The sequence below is a fragment of the Salminus brasiliensis genome, chromosome 10 (genome assembly GCF_030463535.1).
Source record: "Salminus brasiliensis chromosome 10, fSalBra1.hap2, whole genome shotgun sequence".
Lineage (NCBI taxonomy): Eukaryota > Metazoa > Chordata > Actinopteri > Characiformes > Bryconidae > Salminus > Salminus brasiliensis.
Genome location: NC_132887.1, coordinates 14,181,269 through 14,198,584, shown reverse-complemented (window position 1 = coordinate 14,198,584; position 17,316 = coordinate 14,181,269). Strand labels below are relative to the sequence as shown.

Sequence of the window (17,316 nt, the reverse complement as noted above, 5' to 3'; positions counted from 1 at the left end):
GTTTATGATTCAGTAAATTGTGATAAATTGCAATACTGTAACATGATATATTGTGATTTATTTTTTTTAGAATAAAGGAAAAAGGTAAACACTGTCACTATGCAAAAAACACACCATCATATGCCTAATAAGACTTTTTCTGCAGACAGAACAGTGGGATCTGAAGGCCGAGTACTACACTGTTATTTAGCGGTCAGGGTTTAAAAACAGCACAAAAATGAACCAATAGTTTACAGTAAAGACATTCATTAAATATCAATATGGTGTTTTTGAGAATAAGTACAGTACTGAAAAACATAATATTGCAATACTTCGATACAATCGATTATATTGATATTTTCTTATACCCCTACCCTATAGCTGCAGGTAAGCACAGTAGGTATATATTGAGGGACAGATTTCTTTCAGTTTATTCATACTACGGACCATTTGCAGAATAAGTCTCAGTACATGTGTAGTCGGTGAAACCACACAAAGTAACCCAGATATTTGCTCTGTAAAGATATATCTCTCTTTGACAATGGCACTTTAAAATCTGCCGTTGCTCGCGGGAGCACAAGAACACTTCACCTGTGTGGGTTGATGGTACTGCTGCTCCTGATGGCTCTTTGTACTGATGATGACGATGCTGCTGCTGATTGAACCTTGTTGTCTGTTGGCAGGTACTTAATGAGGCAGTTGGAGCAATGATGTATCACACCATCACACTGACCAGAGAGGATCTGGAGAAGTTCAAAGCCCTACGCATCATCATTCGCATTGGAAGCGGCTATGACAACATCGACATAAAGGCCGCCGGAGAGATGGGTAAGACTTACTGCCGGGGTTAGAGCAGGGTAACAGTAACTGCATTAGCTGCATAATAATAAACAGCAGATTGGAAATCAGCCCATTATGATCTTATGTTATTAGTTTACTTTTGCCAGTTCTCCTGTGGCTGGCAACTGACCGCTGATAAGGAGATGAACAAAATCTGAACAAAGTTAGTGCTGCTTAGAGGAGGTCAGAGGGTTCCCACACATCCTGGAAAATTTGGAATACATTTCTTGAATATTTTTTTTCTAGGCTATTCATGGGAAATGCCTGGGGTAAAAAAATTAAAATAATAATAAAGAAAATGAAAGTTGGACTATTATGCCACAGAGTGCATGTTTTAGCATATTGTTGAATATTTTCAGCTGCTAATAATATCTTTTTTGAATGTCTACTTATACCTCTTGACGTTTTCCATGCTGCAGGGTCATATGCTGGACAGATGTGTGAATGCTGTGGCTTGCCAGCTCCTTGCAGTGTGTGCACTTCTGTTATTTCAGTAGAACTTAATGGATGGTTTAGGAAGAGCTTATGTTCCTCGTTGGTGGAATTGATTACTGTAATGCTCTTTATACTGGGATTTCCAAGAAAACAGTACATTCTCTACAATAGTGGTTCCCAACCCTGGTCTTGGAGGACACCCAGTCCCACACATTTTAGTGTTTCCCATGCTGCCAATATAACTGATCTAGCTTATTAGCAAGCCCTTCCTCAGTTGAAGGTGGTGTGTAGGAACAGGAAACCCTACTCTACACTATGAATCCTAATGAAAACAAAAAAGAGAACTCTGCTCCTGGAGAGCCAACCTTAATGCACCCCACCTGATCCATCAGAAATTCTTGACCGTCTCACTGAAGTGTGTTGGATTTGGGTTAAAGTCGAGACTTGCTGGTAAGGTGGTTCTCCAGGAGTAGGGTTGAAGACAGCTGGGATACCATGATCTGTTGGGATTTTTTGACTTGTATGAAGCTCTAAATGGCTGAGCACCTGTGTACCTCAGTGAGTTGTATTTCTGCATCTGTTCCAACATGTGACCTGCAGGTTCTGGCCTTTGACCCACCCCCCTTGTCCTGTGTAAATTACAGAGACAATGGGAAGGACTGTTTCTGTAGTTCTGCTTTTAAACTCTGGAGCTCAGTTCCACCTTAGGATGACATTTCATGAGTAGCAGCCGTATTGTGTCGTGGAAGTCACAGATCATGCATACATTTCATGGACTGCTTGAAACCAAACACCTAATATGATATGAATTGTATTAATGGTTAGTTTACTTAAATATGTGAGGTGTTCCGTGCAGCTGTGCAGTGGAAATGAGTTTTTATTTTTTCCATAGCTGAGGTTGTTATTGCCTGCACTATTGCCGCTCGGTAGCAATATTGTCCAGAGGCTTTGTGTGGGAGTAGGTAACTGAAGTGTAAGGAGGTTCTACATCTATAAAGTTCTAAAGGCTTTCACAGCCTGTGACTCATTCCGTGATGAGTATCAGAGCGGTAGAGCAGTTCGCTTTTTTACAGGCAGTAATTTTGTGTCCATTAATAGTGTCTATTTTGAGAATGGGACATCAGTTTGAAAACTGTTTGGCTTTGCCGTCCTAAAAAGCTGAATTACTGTATTGTCGCTATCTCGAGAAACACGATCCCCAGCACAATTTCCAGCAGAAAAATGCCTCGGCAAAGAAAGAGACAAGAGGTATTTCGTGCCACGGCAGCGCTTTGTTTTGAGAGAAAGTTGAATCCCAGAGACGAGGAGAGATAAAGAGAGCTAGAGGGAGGTCCATTGTGAGCTGAAGTAGGGTATAGAGTCACTCTCGTACCAAGGCAGATAAATGAGAACTGAGTGAGGCCTCTCCATATTTGTGATCTAAAAGCAGAAATCTGTGTCCGTTTACAGCCTTTCAGCGAGGATAGACATGATGGCTTACTACCGCCCCTCACTGCAATTAATGTGGTACTGCAGAGAATATTGATATTAGGGTGGATGACCAGGAGCAGTTGTAATTGTGATGGAAAGATTTGCTGTCACATCATGTGTCTAGAGTTTGATCCTCTAGCTGGAAGTTGTTCAGTTGAAGCGATCAGAATCCTGGACCAAACAGCAGTAGTCTGTTCATCGTGTCTTTTGAGTTTTGGAAAATGGCTTGTCACTTCTTTGCATATAAATCATGTGTCTGTTTGTCTGCATGTTTTTTTGTAGGCATTGCGGTTTGTAATATCCCATCAGCAGCTGTAGAAGAGACGGCAGACTCCACCCTCTGCCACGTGCTCAACCTGTACCGCAGGAACACGTGGCTGTACCAGGCTCTCCGGGAGGGCTCGCGGGTCCAGAGTGTGGAACAGATCAGAGAGCTGGCATCAGGGGCAGCACGCATACGGGGAGAGACGCTCGGACTTATCGGATTTGGTGAGACAGAATAGAGTTAGGAAAATAAAGTTTGGATATTTGTTCATATATATATATATATATATATATATATATATATATATATATATATATATATATATATATATATATATATATATATATATATTTGTTGTTGTTTGCTTTTTTAATTTGTGTGATGTTTGGGGGGGAAAAATCATGATTTTGCTTGATTTGGTCAAGATGTGTAATCAAGTGTGCTTCTTTTCGGGAGATGTTAGGCCACCTGCTTACAGACACTAGACATCTGTCCAGACTGGAAACATCTTGTCTCAGTGAATATACACTATATGTCCAAATGTTTGTGGACACCCCTTCTAATCAGTACATTCAGCTTCTTTAAGAAGTATTGGCAATAGAATAGGACTAACATTAACCCATGTCTAATGCCAGGTGTGTCCTAGAGGGGTGTAAATTCCCCCAGCTGTGGAGTGTTGGAACTGTGTTCTTTGTATGTGAACATTCTGGACATAACACTTTCTGTTAGCTGGTGGTTAGTGGTTGTTAGCAATGTTAGCCTAGCATCTCCCACTGTAAACTAAAGAAGCAAACCTCGGATACCAAGCATGCATTGACTGATCCATTACAAAAAGTGCTAATTATATTTTAATCATGTTAATTAGAATGAGATTTTTACTTAACTAATATTTTAATAATTTATTCCATACAACAGAAAATTGCATTAAACCTTGCTACAATCTATCAGTCAGCCGTCAGTGTGTATCTGTTGTGTTTTGTACAGGCCGATCGGGCCAGGCAGTCGCAGTGCGAGCGAAAGCGTTTGGCTTCAACGTGATCTTCTATGACCCGTATCTGCAGGATGGTTTAGAGCGGTCGCTGGGGGTCCAGAGAGTGTACACTCTTCAGGACCTGTTGTATCAGAGCGACTGTGTGTCTCTGCACTGCAACCTGAACGAACATAACCACCACCTCATCAATGACTTTACCATCAAACAGGTCTGCTGACATCAACATAATGCAATACACAGAAACCAATAAAGATTTCCACAGGTTCTTATTTTTTGCACGGCACTACTGCCATCTAGTGGCTATTCTGTAGTTTACACTTTGTAGCGGTTGTTCCAGGCCCTGGCCCTGGCATCTCTACTTTACACTTTAGTGTTTGCGGTGCTCTAGCAGACCGGTTCATCTCTGCAAGGGCTCGTGCATCAGGGCTGGGAATCACTGTTTATAATCATTAAAAACAAGAGGTTTTGTGTTCTATTACTGGAAGTTTGAATTGTATGAAGTGTATGCATTAACAGCACATTGCCTCCTTGCTGTAGATGCGCCAGGGAGCGTTTCTGGTGAACTGTGCACGAGGGGGGCTGGTGGATGAGAAGGCTCTGGCTCAGGCCCTGAAGGAAGGCAGAATCCGGGGAGCGGCCCTGGACGTTCATGAATCAGAACCGTTCAGGTAGGATTTGTGTGCAATCTACTCAATTCACACAATATAATATATTAGTTTGGACTGGATATTTTGGCCTAATCTACTAAAGTGGTCCTGAAGTACCATCACCCTGCCCAATTTAGTGTTTAACATGCTCTGAAACACCTACACCATATGGACAAATGTATTGGGACACCTGCTCATTCACTGTCTCTTTCAAAATTAAGGGTATTAGAGAGTTATCCTGTTTTAGTTTGAGTATCGTCTCTTCTGTCCAGGAAAGGCTTTCTACTAGATTTTGGAGAATTGCTGTGTTTGTGTAGCAAGTGTTTGTGTAGCAAGTGTTTGTTTGCATTAAGTGACAAGCGTTTGTGAGGTCAGGATGTTGTATGATTACCAACCTACCTCATCCCCAACTCAACTTATTATTTCCAAAAGTATTGGATGGAGCACCATCACACCATCATTAGGCATGGTGCCAGTAGGTTCATGTTTATCTGCTCCAGAGAGTTCTGTTCTACTGGCATAAACAAACAGTGTGTGCGCATTTGCACATCTGTGTCAGCAAAGGGTGCAACACGGTAGCTTAAATGTTTTCATTAGAATGGGATGTCCACAAATATTTAAACATGGTGTACTTCAACTCTTCAATTGTGAAGCCCTGGCATAATCTAAAGCCTTAAATATTGTGTCCCGCTCTTACACATCCTCTTTATATCTTTGTCTTTGTCACTCTAGTTTTACCCAGGGTCCACTGAAAGATGCTCCTAATCTGATCTGCACCCCCCACACAGCCTGGTACAGTGAGCAAGCCTCATTGGAGATGCGGGAAGCAGCCGCCACTGAGATAAGAAGAGCCATCACTGGTACATGCCTCTTGCGTGCACACACACAAGCTCACATACGTGTACCACAGTCTCACCAACGCATGTTTCTCTGTGCTCATACTGTTGCCCTTCTGTGTTTGCAGGTCGTATTCCGGACAGCCTCAGAAACTGTGTCAACAAAGAGTTCTTTGTCCCTACTGCGCCGTGGGGAGTAGCGGAGCAGCAGGTGCACGCAGAGCTCAATGGTGGTGCATACAGGTAAGCAGGGGTAGAGTACCTCAAAAAGGAGGACACTTGCCTTTTCCCACCTACTTATCTCCTTTCTAACTACCTAACCTCTGTCCCTCTCAGCCTCTGGCAGCTGCCACTCATCTAAAGAGCAAAAACATAGCCTCACATGAGCATTTAAAGGATATTTTGGGGTTTTGTATTCACAATGCTCTCATATATCAAGAAGTCACCTACCACAGCATCGCTTTACATGGAATTACAACTAATAGAGCTAATAAATACTAACCCCAGCATTAACCCCAAAAAATCCCTCCTCTCAAATAATGTGCTCAGAGGCTCTTGCAGCACATCTGTTAGAAGTACACCCACACCTTCTGGTACTGGCTCTTTCTGACTGCTTCTTTCACTCAGCAGAGTGGCCCAGCCGCTACCAGCCATATCTCCTGGCGGCCTGCAAGACAAAATGTATACCTAAACCCAGCCAGGTAACTATCAGTTTACAAATCACAGCCAACCATGTGTACTTTCATTCCACCAGCTCCTTTTTCTGACCACAGCAAAACGATCGAGCAAGGAGGAGCAAGAGCACTTCAGAATCTAGAATAAGTTCCTGTTTTGTATGATTATCATGACTCTCCTGGTTGTACTGGTTGATTGTTGGCGTGACACTAAGAAAGGTCTGCTAATACACTATATATCCAAATGTTTGTGGACACCCCTTCTAATAAATGCATTCAGTTACTTTAAGATACTCATTGCTTGTAGAGAAGTATTGTCAATAGCAAAGGACACTACAAAGGATACTATTATCACCATAATTAATGCCATGTGTGGGCTATAGGGGCTATAAAGCCCCCCAGTATTGAGCTGTGGAACAATGGGACTGTGTCCTTTCAAATGATAGTGCTTCATCCAGTACTTTTAGAATGAGTTGGGGATGAGGTGGGGTCATTGGGGATCAATGTAGGTCATCCAACACCCTGACCTCACTAATGCTCTTGTTTCTGAATGCAATCAAATTCTCATAATAATCCTCCAAGACATAGTAGACAGTAAAGACAGTTACTGCAACAAAATTAGGATAAATTCTATTTATAATTCCCTTAATTTCAGAGGAAACAAAGAATGAGCAGGTGTCTCAGTACTTTTGTCCATATAGTGTATATACCCTATCTCTTCATATTCTTTGTCTTCCTCTTTCTTCACTGATCCTTTGAGTGTGTAGTTATATATATTAAATTACTTTTCTTGAATGACAGTGGCATAAAAGTATCATCTATTACATTAGATTTGTTTGGGGCATTTCGTAGCGTAGCCTTGTAAGCCTCAGCCTTAGTATTTTTAAATAAGCAGAGTTTGTATCATGTAATGTATGTGTCATATGTAGAATGGCTTTGACCTTTCATGTTTGCCAACATGCATTGAGAACAATTACTGTGCATACACCAATCGGCCATAACATCAGCACCACTGAGAGGTGAAGTGAAAAACATTTGGTTATCTTCATTTACAGCAGCATCTGTCAAGGCATGGATATATTTAGCAGCAAGTGAACTGTCAGTTCTTGTAGGTGATGTGTTGAAAGCAGGAAAAATGGGCAAGCATAAAGATCCACTGAGCCACTTTGGCAAGAGCCAAACTGTGGTGGCTAGACAATTGGGTCAGAACATCTCCAAAACATCAGGCAGGTCTTGTGGGTTTTATTCTGGTATGCAGTGGTCAGTAATTACCAAAAGTGGTCAAAGAAAAGACAACCTACTCCGTATTCAACAGTGGTCCTAATGTTATGTGAGTCTTTGTATAAATTACTGCGCTGAAGTCCTGGGTAGTTTAAGAAATATGTAAAGCCAGTAAGTGTATTTGTCCAAAAAGGTGTGTCCACTTACTTGTTTCCAAAGCAGTTACCATTTAATATCTAGATCTAGCTCTTCTTTACAGTAAATCAGATGAGCTGTTGGTAGAACTGGACATATACCAACATATCTAAAACACCCAACATAACCAGCATATCAAAAACAATAAAGTTGTACTTTTTATTATATTTATTTGTATTTATTCTGATTTTAAATAACATTTTTACAGGCAAAAACACACATACTGCTGAGATCAGGACCACTAAAAACTTTTGCAAACAATACGTTAAAGGCCTTGTGTGTAAACTTGCTTTTTTTTTGCCTTTGCTGCAGGTTTGTTCAGGGTCAGGTGGGCGTGAACCCTGGTGGTGTGGGAGGTCCAGCAGCGGGCACAAAGTCAACTGGGACATCAAGTGCCCACCCCTACTTCCTGCTGCCAATCTCTCAGCCCAGCCGTGCCCCCTCCCCCAGCAAGCCCCACATACACAGCACAGAGACCTCCACACAGAGCCAGATCCACAGCAGCCACAGGGACTTCCATTAGTAACTGCTGCTGACCAGCAACACTGACCAGTGCAGCGCAGTGTCTGCTCCAAGCAGGGACCAAAAAGAGGAGAACTGGCTAGCGGCTGCCGCTAACTGCAGTGGGGATGGCTCGGTCATGCTCCACGGAGGTGTTCCTTTCCTCCTCTCTGTTGAAGGGAATTTAGTTTTTCTGTTCTGATTTTCGTTCCAGATGTTTTTCTTTTTCTTCCACAAGCGTGTTTTGCTTCTCATGACTTTTTGGGACTTCTGTTTAATACCTGTGCAGATGCAGGTGGGGGAGTTTTTTCCAGTCTGGGGGTGTGGTTTAGCCCAAACTCTGCCCATGTTCATCTTTGCTGCTCTGGCCGACAGACTCTGAGTGCTTGAAGGACCTTGGAGATCACCTGCCATGTCTGACTGACCTTTTCTTGTCTGTTCTTGTATTCCCTTATTACTGTCTGTTCCTCTTCAAAACCAAATTAGTACTTCAAAACATTCTACATTGTATTTATCAGCAGAAAACAGACAGAAGAGGTTGTCTGTAGCAACTATGATGACTTTTGGCATGACCCTTAGCCCTCTCCTGACTTGGCCTTTTAACCACCTGACCTTAGTTAAATGTACAAGCGCACAAGTCCAGCAACCACCAGCTCTGACGTTATGGAACTGATCTGAAACTGCCTCAGATGCATTGATTTCCACAGATGTGTTATTGTTTTGTGAGCAGCTTCGGCATGTCGGGCGTTTTCTCCACACATTAAATTCAGTGTTAGAATTTAAATTCATAAGATCTCTTCTTCTGTGTTTGAGTACTTTGAGACTATGGATGGCAGCTTCTAAAGAAAGGGTCCAGAGCCAAGAGCCACCCCTCTCAGGAAACGTTTATACATTTTTCGTCTTCAGAGTCTATGAACCAAGAACCAAGGATCATTTGTCTTGTTACATTCTCCCCCTGATTCCCACACAGTCCTCCCAGTTCTTTCTGTTTCTTTTTTTTTATAGATCTGACATTTAACCTGTTTTGATGTTGAATGTATGGCAGTTAGATTTGTATTGCCTAGTTTAATATTACTATGATCTTTAGTCTTCTGTGGCCCTTTCTCTGGTCTTTTGTTTGGGTTCTGTGAGTGGGAAGGCACATGTTTTTGTTTGTTTGTTTGTTTTGTTGCTGAAAAGTGTGTTCCAAGACATGTATCGCAAGACAGTGGGCTTGGTTTTTATTGTGAGTGTTTGTATTCGTTTCTTGTAATGAAGCAAATATTTAGCTTCCAGAACATTATTTGAACCGTTCAAATAAAGACAAAGTACCATTCTGACACCCTATACTCCACTATACTGGCAGCTGTTTGTCTTTTACGGTGTGTGAGTGCTATGTTTTAACGATCCTTTCAGTCCTGCTGGAGAACTGACCTTCAGATGACCCTGTGAAAGGTAATATCTGAGCCATAGGGGGGTGCTGTGGTGCAATGTCCTTGTTCGTGTCTTAGACAGTTTGTGTTGACAAGCTGTCATCACTTTAACAGCACAGGAGGGGAAAACAGAGTTTTTACGCTTTACCATTTAAAGTTATTAAATAATTTATTATTTAATAACCTAAACAGCACATTAAATGTGTTTGCAGATGTTTTACTTAATATTTCCAGTATTTATGGGACAACAAATAATTCAATAAAATAATGTAATGATCTTTTAGCATTTGTTTTGTCACATTGCATGCTTTGAAATTTGATTACCACAGAAAATCAGCAAAACATATAGGCTAATTTGACCTGGGGGTATTTTACAAAAATACCCAGATTAGTACATTGAGTAGGACTGTTCAATTGGAATGTCCCTCAGATCTTCTCGTGTCTGACAGGCCAGACTCTGGGAGAGAGGCATCTAGCTAAACTCAAATTTTGCTCTGTGATATGCCCCCTGAAGACAGCAATGTTTGCATGTGACTGTGTATGATGCACCTTTATTACATATATATTTAATAAAATTTCTAACTACATTGAGCTATTTCTATTTAAAACCATTACTAATTTAACCATCCTATGTTCATTTTGAATAACACTCCACACAGGAGATTTTTTTAAGTTATACTTTAAACATCTATGCTGCTTAAAGTTCTTCTGAAAAAGCAGCTGTGGTGGTTTTATCTCATGTTTGACAGCATTGCTTTTTGTCTGCCTCGCCCTGAGTTTTCTATGTTTCACTGTTTGCTCGACTGTTCTTTTGTAGGCGTGTCATCTAAGCACGACAGGACTTTGGTCATTCAGGCCTTGCTCTTTATCTTATCCTGCCCAACAGAGGATCTCAGAGCCATTGTTTGGATCGTTACCATGGACGGACAGACAGATACCAGAGCCTCTCGTCTCACACATAACATCACCCTAAATATCCCTGTGTGACGGGGGTTATATACAGCGTCGCTTATATCGTGCGTGTCGACGAGGGTAAACGGAATCCAGTGATTAGAGCAGTGAGACGGTATTCCCAGATGTACAGCAGCCTGTGCCACTTGATTGACATGTACAGTAGTAGATGCCAGAGGCAGCTGTTCCTTATCTCCAGGGCTTTAGCCGCTTTATGCTCATGTACGCAGACGATTTTGGATATGCATATGATGGACACTTGATTTAAGATATTTTGCGTGCTGGTGTGTTACAGCAGAGAGAAAGTCTTTATCATCAGAAAGACCCATTTTTTCTTATGTCTAGATTTAGATTAGCTACTGATGGGGGTCTTTTACATGTAAAGTAACCTTTTTTTCATTTTTCTCTTTAATAATTTCAACAACTTAAGCAAACAGCCCTTAATATACGTAATAAAGTAATACGTAATAAAAAAACCTTATACGTAATAAGTTTTTAATGTAAGAACAATTTTAGTAAATTTAGTTAAAAGGCTTTAACGTAGTCAAAAGTTTGGCGCCCTGATCAAATGACACGTTGTGTGAACAATTCCTCTACAGGAAATAAACTTGTAAGAAATTCTCAGATCATTTTATATTTATTTACTGAATTCTACAAAACCACGATAAATTTAATATAATAAAATAAAATTTGTCATTTTGGAGAAACAAGGCTTTTTCAGTGACATTACGCTTCTTCCTGGGAGTCTTTTCAGCAGGTCGCCTCGCGGCCTGTGTGTTTGCTCTCAGGGTGTAGCATTAGCGCTTAGCGCGGCCACTAGAAGGTAGCGAACGGTCTCGTAGCTCCGCCCACTTCCGCTATCCAGGTGAGTCGCTGGAACAGGAAGCGACAGAAAGGTGTTTTTTTTTTTTTTGAGGATCTAATTTTCAGTCCGTGATCCAAAGAACTCCGGAATGTGTGGATTTGGTAAGAAGATTTGTTCAGTTAAGCGTTTGAGTACTGAATCTCGGTGAGAAGGCGTGTTAACAGCATGTGATGTAGCTAGCTAAGTGACTGATCGTGTGGCGGGGGCTCTGCTGAAGTTTTGAGTGTCATCCTTATGTTTAAGACAGCTTGTCTGTTCACCGCATGTTTTCAAAGCTTTACCATCAGACTTTACCATCTCCACTGTGCACCGTGCACACATATCACTGAAGTAAACCAGCGAGCAGTTCTAACACCTGCTGCTGTTTGGGGAGCTGTGCTCCTGGAGGCCTGTGAAATGTTAGGATTATGGAATAATGTTCTCCATCCTGTTCGCAGACAGGCAGAAGGGGCCTGGAAGGCTCATGGCCAAAGGACTAACGCTTATTGTTGTCGGTCACATCAATTTCATCCTGGGCGCCATCGTCCATGGCAGCATTTTACGTCACATCTCTAAACCAAGCGGCAAGATTTCGACAGAATACACAGTGTTCAACATCATAGCCGTCACCTCGGGACTGCTGGTGGGTATTTGTAGGAGATTCAAAGGAAAGATACTGCCAGTTTTGTTTGTTTTTGGATGATTCATTTTAAGGAGATTTTTTAAATGCAAATGTAGTGTATATACATTAGCTCTCCAGGTATTTATAGATCTAAAGGAATGGTATGGAGTTGAGGGACAATATGGTGAGGCCCATGGGTTAGCCTTGAAAAGGAGAACGTGATCCATTCTCAGGCCTAATTTGGTAAAGCCATACATGAACTGAACAAATATAGTATGTGACAGTGATTTACACCCCAGTGATGACAGTGACATCCTGTATATGGAAATAGTGCAACAACGCATGACCTGTAGTAGGGTATAAAATGTGAGGTGATTCTCTGTCTAAGGAGAGAGAGCAGAGGGGCACTGAGGATTGGCAGGCTCTCTCCACACTGTACTTTTGAATAAAATGTTTCATAATTGCAATTGAAAGTCGGTGGTCACGAGTCTCCTTTCAAGAAGTCCTTCCAAGAACACCACGACACAAACAAACATAACTTTTTATGCAGCAACATGTCTCCTTAAAGAGGAATTCCACTATATATAACAATATAAATAAAATTAAATATATATTTTCCTCATAATAAGTCATTAAGATGTTAAAAAAATCATTTTGTGTGTTTTGATGTTAAAATATTAAATGTAAAGGTTCCGATTTCTGTACTGTGGTGGTGATGAGAACCATGGGTCTACAGCATAAACATAGCCACGCTATTTACGATCCAGAACAGCCAATGGAGCTACACGTGTCTCCTGTAATGAAACTATGATTTCTGTACAATGTTGATGATGGTAAATATGAGGGAGTTGTTTGGACTAAATAAAGCCTCAATTATTTTAGAGAAATGTCTCAGGCTTTGGGAAGCTTATTTGTAAAACTTTCTGTGTGAAAACGTTCTGTGAGGGAGTGTTAAAAAGTATAAACACTTTGGCTGTCTGGTTCCCATCACCACCACTGTGATCAGTTTGATCAAACTGCTCTAAAAGACTCTTAATGTTTGCAGAATAACTATTTAATAAAATGCAGAAATGTTCATAGATTTGCCTAAACATATTTATCACAAAACATATATGCATTTGTCTACCACAAGTATATCCACAAGTTGGTACTATACTATAGCACTGGTCAGATTTTGTGTTAATTTAGGAAAAGTGAGAGGTATGGATATTCATTTTTCTCTAGGCAGTGCATATCATGCTATTTTATTGCATTTATTTTTCAGAGCATTGCAAGTGGAATTGTTGCAATATTGGTGTCAAGGAATATCACTACCTGGAAACTAGTAAGAAACTGTCCTTTATTTTTACTACTTTCTTTTTTAACTGTCTATTCTTGCATCAGTTTGTGTGAGTGAGAGAGAGAGAGAGATGGATAGATTTACTAAAAATGTGCCTTGATTGAATTGTCTTGCTTCAAATCAGTGCATTGGTCCACATGAATAACCATCAACACAGTCTTGCATTTCTACACCCCATCTACTGAATGCACACACATTTTTTTTTTTTAATATTACCTAAAGTTGACAGAGATGTGCAGATATGCATGCACTCACAAGCACATGCAGCTCATCTAGTTCATGTTCACATTTAAAAAGACTGTGTGTGTGTGTGTGTGAGTTTGTGTGTGCATTAAAATTGTAGTATTTAATTTGTTCATGTGGAACCAACTTTAAAACAAGTAGGGGGAGGGTGTTAATCCAGAATAGGGTGTTTGATCTGCAGTATTAGCTGCTGTATGTATTTTGCTTGGAGAGTGCAATAATATTTTGCTCTTGTTCCAGCATGTGGGCTTGCTGGTGAGCTCCTTCTTGAACACACTGCTGTCTACGGCCTGTTGCGTGGGATTGCTGCTGGCCATCAGCCTCACTATTAAAGCAGACGGCAGCGTCCTCATGCAAGGCTGCAACTTGACAGACATGCCAATTAATGCCCGCTCGCCTATCACCGCCAACTGCCCCTTCGACACCACGCGCATTTTTGTGAGTGCACTTGGACAGCTCAACAGCTGTCAAAGAATCAGATGTGTGTTCTCACTCTCATAACTGCACATATTTCATATTGTTTTCATAGCAGTCACCAAATAATGCATAGCAGTTACTGGATAATAAGCCTTAAATGGTTTCCTTGGAACCTAAATATACAGAGAAAGTATACATTCTCCTTACTTCAGATGTGGTTGATTGACCAAGACAGGTCCACAGTTGACCTCTTTAGATTTTGCACCAGAGCTATGAGGCTAATATAAGAATATGAAGATTTTTGTTTTGTTTTGCAATGACTTGTTAGCTACTTTAGTCTTGTTGCTTCACCAAACATGCTTCAATCAATCAGCTTCATTTGGAGGTAACTGTATAAATTAGATTTTTCTATTGTTTTATGATTATTTACAGAATAATATGACTAGAATTCAACCGTTAACAGTGAATGGCTAGACTGCAAAAGTAGTTTTTCACCATTTTTGCAGCCAGTATCTCTCGCAGCAAAGTAGAGCAGTGTATAATTGAGTGTTAGAAGTGTATTGAAATCCAGGTCTAAGGCCATAAACTGCAGTGCTACTTCTAACTAGGCTATTTTCCATTAGGACACGGCTCTGAGTCTGTGGTTCCCCTGCACACTGCTTTCAGCTATGGAGGCAGGCCTGTCTGTGTGGTGTTTTATAATAGGCCTCACGCTGAGAGGCATCGGGCCATGCGGTCACACCTACATCAAAGAGCAGGTAAACCATGAATTGCACACAACAGCGAGAAAGCATTTAAGATGGCTAAAGGTTTCTAGCTAATGAAAAATGCTGTCATCAATCCTTCCACACAGAATTCTTAAGACACCATCTTTTTTCATCCATGGCACTCTTGACTTTGTGCTGCCTTATGGTGTTATGTTTCATAGCTGGAGGAAGAGGCCTTGGCATCCACATCAAAGGCAGATCCAGAATTTGTAGCTCCAAGCCAACGTCTTATTGGACCCCATTCTGCTCATGCATAAAGTCAAACCCAGCTAAGGTAGGGTTTGTGTCAATTTCACAGGCATTTGTTTTCATTTTTTATGAAGTCTGGAAGAAGTAAACATTTGTAGTCTTTGCTTTATTAACCTGGTAATTTCATGTATATTTCATCTGATGAAATGATGTGCAATGAGCAAAGCTTTCAGTGTTTTTTTTTAGTTATTTTAATCATTTTTGCTTGGTTGCTTCATATTAAACATTTACAGATCTTTTGTTCTTCATTTCAGAGTATTTGCCGACACCATACAGCTCAGAGGTAAAAAAAAAAAAATGCTGACTATAGTCAATTGGATTCCAAGTTCCAGTTTCCTGAGCATGTATTAAGCTCGTCCAAGACTGAATAGCATTACCAATGGTGATCCATCACTGACAGTCTTTTTTAGTCTATGCTTCGGCTTAATATGGGTCCGGGAAACTGCATGCATTTGGGCTGAAACACTTTTCACTCAGTTACGTTTGTGGACTGAAGACTCGGACTGAATAACAGTAAGAAAAAAAAAATCAGTACTGAACTGGACACAGTTCTTCATAAGAGCAGTGCCTGTCTCTGTGAAGAGATTCTCAAAGAGATCTAGATAGATTGTGTCGTTCTGTGATGCTTTCAGTTTTAAGTTGTACATGCATTGCTTTGTACTGCACTGCTTTTTGGTCTGCGCACAACCTGTGTGTTGAAAATACCAACAATGGTTGTGACTGAAATGAATCCCCACTCCTTCATTAGTATTGCATCTCATTAATATAGGGAGAGAATATTTCGTTGGTAGAATAAGTCATGGTAGAAAAACACAAGAAAAAATGGTACACGTCCTCAACATTAGCATGTGTCAGCATTGCATACATAAACAAATATGTGAATGGCTGAATCACTAAAAGCATTGTGTTGTTCATGGAAGAATCTTTGACTGTTATGTTGGCTAGAAACATAAGCTAGCTGTTGATAAATTACATGGGAAAATATCTAAAGTTACGACGTTGCTTGAAGATGTCGCTTGCTTACACGTGCAAACATCATCTGATCCTTTTCACTCTGCTGTCTGTTGCTTAGTAATAAAGAGTTTCCATGCATTTTGGTCTATGTTCAGTCTGTGTAGTGAGCTACACTGTTCACTATAAATTATGAGTGTATTGTGGGAGAGTGTAGTGTCCTCAAAATCACTTTCTAATTCCAGTTTACAAACAGAGAAACGTGGCCAACATACTCAGTAGTGCCCTAAAACATACATGGGGATTCATTTTGGTCACAGCTAATGATTAGGGTTTTTTTTTTTCCTGTCAGAAATTTGGCATTTATTTTAAATGTGCCATCAGGTTTTTGTGTGAAGTAGTTTCTAGTGTGTCTGATAAGTGTAGAAAAATTACTGTTTGATTTAATTTCTTGCTCTTTGCCATGTTATACTAGTTTATGAATTGAACGGGGTTATATCCTTATATCTGAAGTGTGTGTAACTTATTATTCTTCATCTATAGACCAGTAAATATGTAGACATTTCTCAGCATCTTAATTTTATCCGTCAATAAATGTTGCCAATATTATGTTTAAAAAGTAAAAATACACATTGTATTCAACATATGATCACCACTGTGGTGGAGATCTGTGCCTGTGCCTGTCTGGTATTACTTATGAAAATGCATCTGTTTAGATATTTAAATATACCAAAGATTTTGACCACTCACAGCAGTCATACAATCAAATTTTTCAGAAATCAGCTGGCCCGAATGTCCTCTTGACTGAGTGAGTAAGAGAATAAGGTAGATTAGTGAAGCGTGTGTGATGGGAGAAAGAGTGGGTGCTCAGGAGAGCTTAACCTGGGCTGGGTTTAGTTACGCAATGAAAATCTCACTCTCCAAGATAATCCCTTGTGCTGAAAGAGGAAAAATAAATATTGACATAAGCATGTGACTGACACTGTCAAAACAAAGGGTTTGTCTCAGTATGAAAACCGGGGTTTGTTTAGACCTCAGTGGTCCCGGTACATTTCAAAGCCTAGCCATTTCCACTACGCATGATCTGATCTGCAGTCTTTGTACTTTTAATTTGTTCATGCACTTCACTGTTCCTGTTCAAAGCAAATAGTGTTTTTGTTTACACTTTTTTATTCATGTTGATTCATGTTGATTTTATTTCTTATTATAATTTGTAAAAAATAAATACAATAAATGCAACTATGTTACTCTATGCATTTATTACGCAATTATATGGAATATTGTCACTGTCACACACACATCTTGTTTTTTACTTTTTGTCATAATGTGAATCTGGTTGTTTTTCTTTATATTACTTCTAAATTTCAGGATGAATGGACCAGTAGAAATGCCCCAACGTAACTTTGCCCTTTAACTTAACTTTAACTTTTTCTGTGTGTGCAACAGTGATGATAAACATACAGACAG

At 40.3% G+C, this 17,316-nt stretch overlaps 2 protein-coding genes across 9 annotated transcripts in view; both read left to right on the top strand.

The window, feature by feature from the left end:
- ctbp2a (C-terminal binding protein 2a) overlaps positions 1-9,380 on the top strand; it is a 41,158-nt gene extending 31,778 nt beyond the window's left edge. For 5 of the 8 annotated variants that reach the window (XM_072689359.1, XM_072689357.1, XM_072689358.1 and 2 more), the window contains 7 exons: positions 663-807; positions 3,007-3,213; positions 3,974-4,188; positions 4,518-4,648; positions 5,360-5,487; positions 5,592-5,706; positions 7,866-9,380. In XM_072689359.1, coding sequence (XP_072545460.1) covers positions 663-807; positions 3,007-3,213; positions 3,974-4,188; positions 4,518-4,648; positions 5,360-5,487; positions 5,592-5,706; positions 7,866-8,076 — 1,152 coding nt within the window. In that variant the 3' untranslated portion in view covers positions 8,077-9,380. Of the gene's footprint in view, positions 1-662; positions 808-3,006; positions 3,214-3,973; positions 4,189-4,517; positions 4,649-5,359; positions 5,488-5,591; positions 5,707-6,090; positions 6,165-7,865 lie in introns of all 8 variants that reach the window. The other 3 variants (XM_072689362.1, XM_072689363.1, XM_072689361.1) reach the window with 2 other exon arrangements.
- A 1,907-nt stretch (positions 9,381-11,287) lies between these two features.
- Positions 11,288-17,039, top strand: krtcap3 (keratinocyte associated protein 3). The gene is made up of 7 exons (XM_072690374.1): positions 11,288-11,383; positions 11,720-11,904; positions 13,148-13,207; positions 13,706-13,903; positions 14,506-14,640; positions 14,811-14,923; positions 15,153-17,039. Exons 1-6 carry the CDS (start codon positions 11,371-11,373, stop codon positions 14,904-14,906), a joined length of 687 nt encoding a protein of 228 aa, XP_072546475.1. The 5' UTR covers positions 11,288-11,370; the 3' UTR covers positions 14,907-14,923; positions 15,153-17,039.
- The last annotated feature ends 277 nt before the right edge of the window (positions 17,040-17,316 follow it).

Excerpts from the sequence above, each read along its gene's own strand:
- krtcap3 (XM_072690374.1), top strand. Across the intron at positions 13,208-13,705 it reads ATATCACTACCTGGAAACTA|CATGTGGGCTTGCTGGTGAG; the intron begins GTAAGAAACTGT and ends CTCTTGTTCCAG. Across the intron at positions 13,904-14,505 it reads TCGACACCACGCGCATTTTT|GACACGGCTCTGAGTCTGTG; the intron begins GTGAGTGCACTT and ends ATTTTCCATTAG.